The sequence below is a fragment of the Pterocles gutturalis genome, unplaced genomic scaffold (genome assembly GCF_000699245.1).
Source record: "Pterocles gutturalis isolate BGI_N339 unplaced genomic scaffold, ASM69924v1 scaffold13732, whole genome shotgun sequence".
In the NCBI taxonomy this organism is placed as follows: Eukaryota; Metazoa; Chordata; class Aves; order Pterocliformes; family Pteroclidae; genus Pterocles; species Pterocles gutturalis.
In genome coordinates, this window is record NW_010108102.1 from 1 (window position 1) to 1,543 (window position 1,543).

Consider the following 1,543-nt stretch of genomic DNA (forward strand, 5'->3'; position numbering starts at 1 on the left):
AGGGGACACTTGCCAGGCTTGTCACAGGGTGACAGTCAGCACCCACATCCCAGCATTGGCCTTGTGGCTTTTCAGCTCGAGCTGGGCTCGCAGCAGCCGACCCAGGCACCAGCCTGGACCCGGCACCTCTGCCAGGCTCCGAGACACGCCGGCAGCCCCGAAGGGCAGAGCAGGATGGTCCCCTGGGACAGCACACCCCCACCCCTGCCCTCCTTGCTCTTGCCTGCCCGCAGCCTGGCCCACTGTGGGCACCGGCAACCAAGGGGTGATCTCCCAAGCACTGGGGACCTCGTCTGGGTGACCCCCACGGGCAGGAGGCAGCATGAGGAGGGCTGAGGGGTGGAACTGGTGCTGCCCAGTGCCCACCCGAGGTCTGGGGGTCCCGGGGGGCAGCGCTGGGGGGGACTCACTCTCTCGGTGTCTCCGGGCAGCGAGCCGAGCTGCAGCAGACGCGCGAGGGCGCTCGGAGAGGCCCCAGTCCGCTGCCGCCTCCAGGATCATCGGCATCAGCCTCCAGGAAGCTCAGCAGATCCTCAATGTCTCAAACCTCAACCCGGAGGAGATCCAGAAGGTACAGGCTCCCCTGGAGCCAGGGAGGGATGGTGCTGGCAGTGCCCTGCCCTCCCCACGGCTGCTGCCTGATGTGGGGGTGACAGCTGGTCCCCGGAGGGAGTGTGGGTTCTGTCCTGGGTCCAGTTAATCCCAGTTTGAGGTTTCCCTGCCCCAGCTGGGGGAGTGTGCCAGCAGCTCGCGGGCATTAGCAGCCTGCCAGGCTCTGACCCTTTGCGGTGCTGCTCAGGGAAAGGGACATGGGCTCCCCAAGAGGTGCCTGACCAGGAGCGTGGGGACCTGCTGGGGGGTTGGACAGAGCCAGCTGCGTCCCCAGGATCGCACTTGTCACCTCCAGCACCGCTGCAGGGAGCGGGAAGCTGCTGGGATCGGGGGCCAGGGAGGGTGGAGGAGATGAATCTGATGGGGAACTTCTCTCTGGCAGAACTACGACCACTTGTTCAAGGTGAACGACAAGTCGGTGGGAGGCTCCTTCTACCTGCAGTCCAAGGTGAGCAAAGGGAGGAGAGGAGGGGGCTGTGCTGGCCCCCAGCCCTGCCCTCGGCACCTTCCCCGGCCTGGGATTTGGGAGAGCAGGGCCTGAGCGTCACCACAGATGAGGCTGGGAGGGGTGGGAGCAGCCCTGTCCCTCCGTGTCACCCTGTCCCTGTGTCCCACAGGTGGTGAGAGCCAAGGAGCGGCTGGACGAGGAGCTCCGCATCCAGGGCAAGGACGAGAAGGAGAGGAAAGCCGAGACGTGACTCCTGCTGCTCCCACACCCCATGTCCCTCACCCTTAACTTATAGCCAATAAATACCATGTCCTCCAGCGCCCGGCCTGGCTGCTCTGCTCCCCGGGGAGGGACAGGGGACCTGCTGCCTCTGCCTGCTGCCCCGGGGGGATCGGCCCCACGAGGGGCTGGGTTTGCCCTGGGGAGGAGGAGGAGGGCGGTGGCTGGGGGAGAAGGGGTGGCCCCGGGGCACTGAGGGCTGCC

General features: G+C 66.6%; 1 protein-coding gene across 1 annotated transcript; it reads left to right on the top strand.

Annotated features, from left to right (window-relative positions):
* Positions 1–431: 431 nt before the first annotated feature.
* On the top strand, positions 432–1,310 carry PAM16 (presequence translocase-associated motor 16 homolog (S. cerevisiae); the record flags this gene model as incomplete). The annotated part of the gene is made up of 3 exons (XM_010072508.1): positions 432–571; positions 995–1,060; positions 1,230–1,310. Coding segments are annotated over 3 exons (287 nt in total), but the record flags the coding sequence as incomplete, so codon positions are not given.
* Between the last annotated feature and the right edge of the window lie 233 nt (positions 1,311–1,543).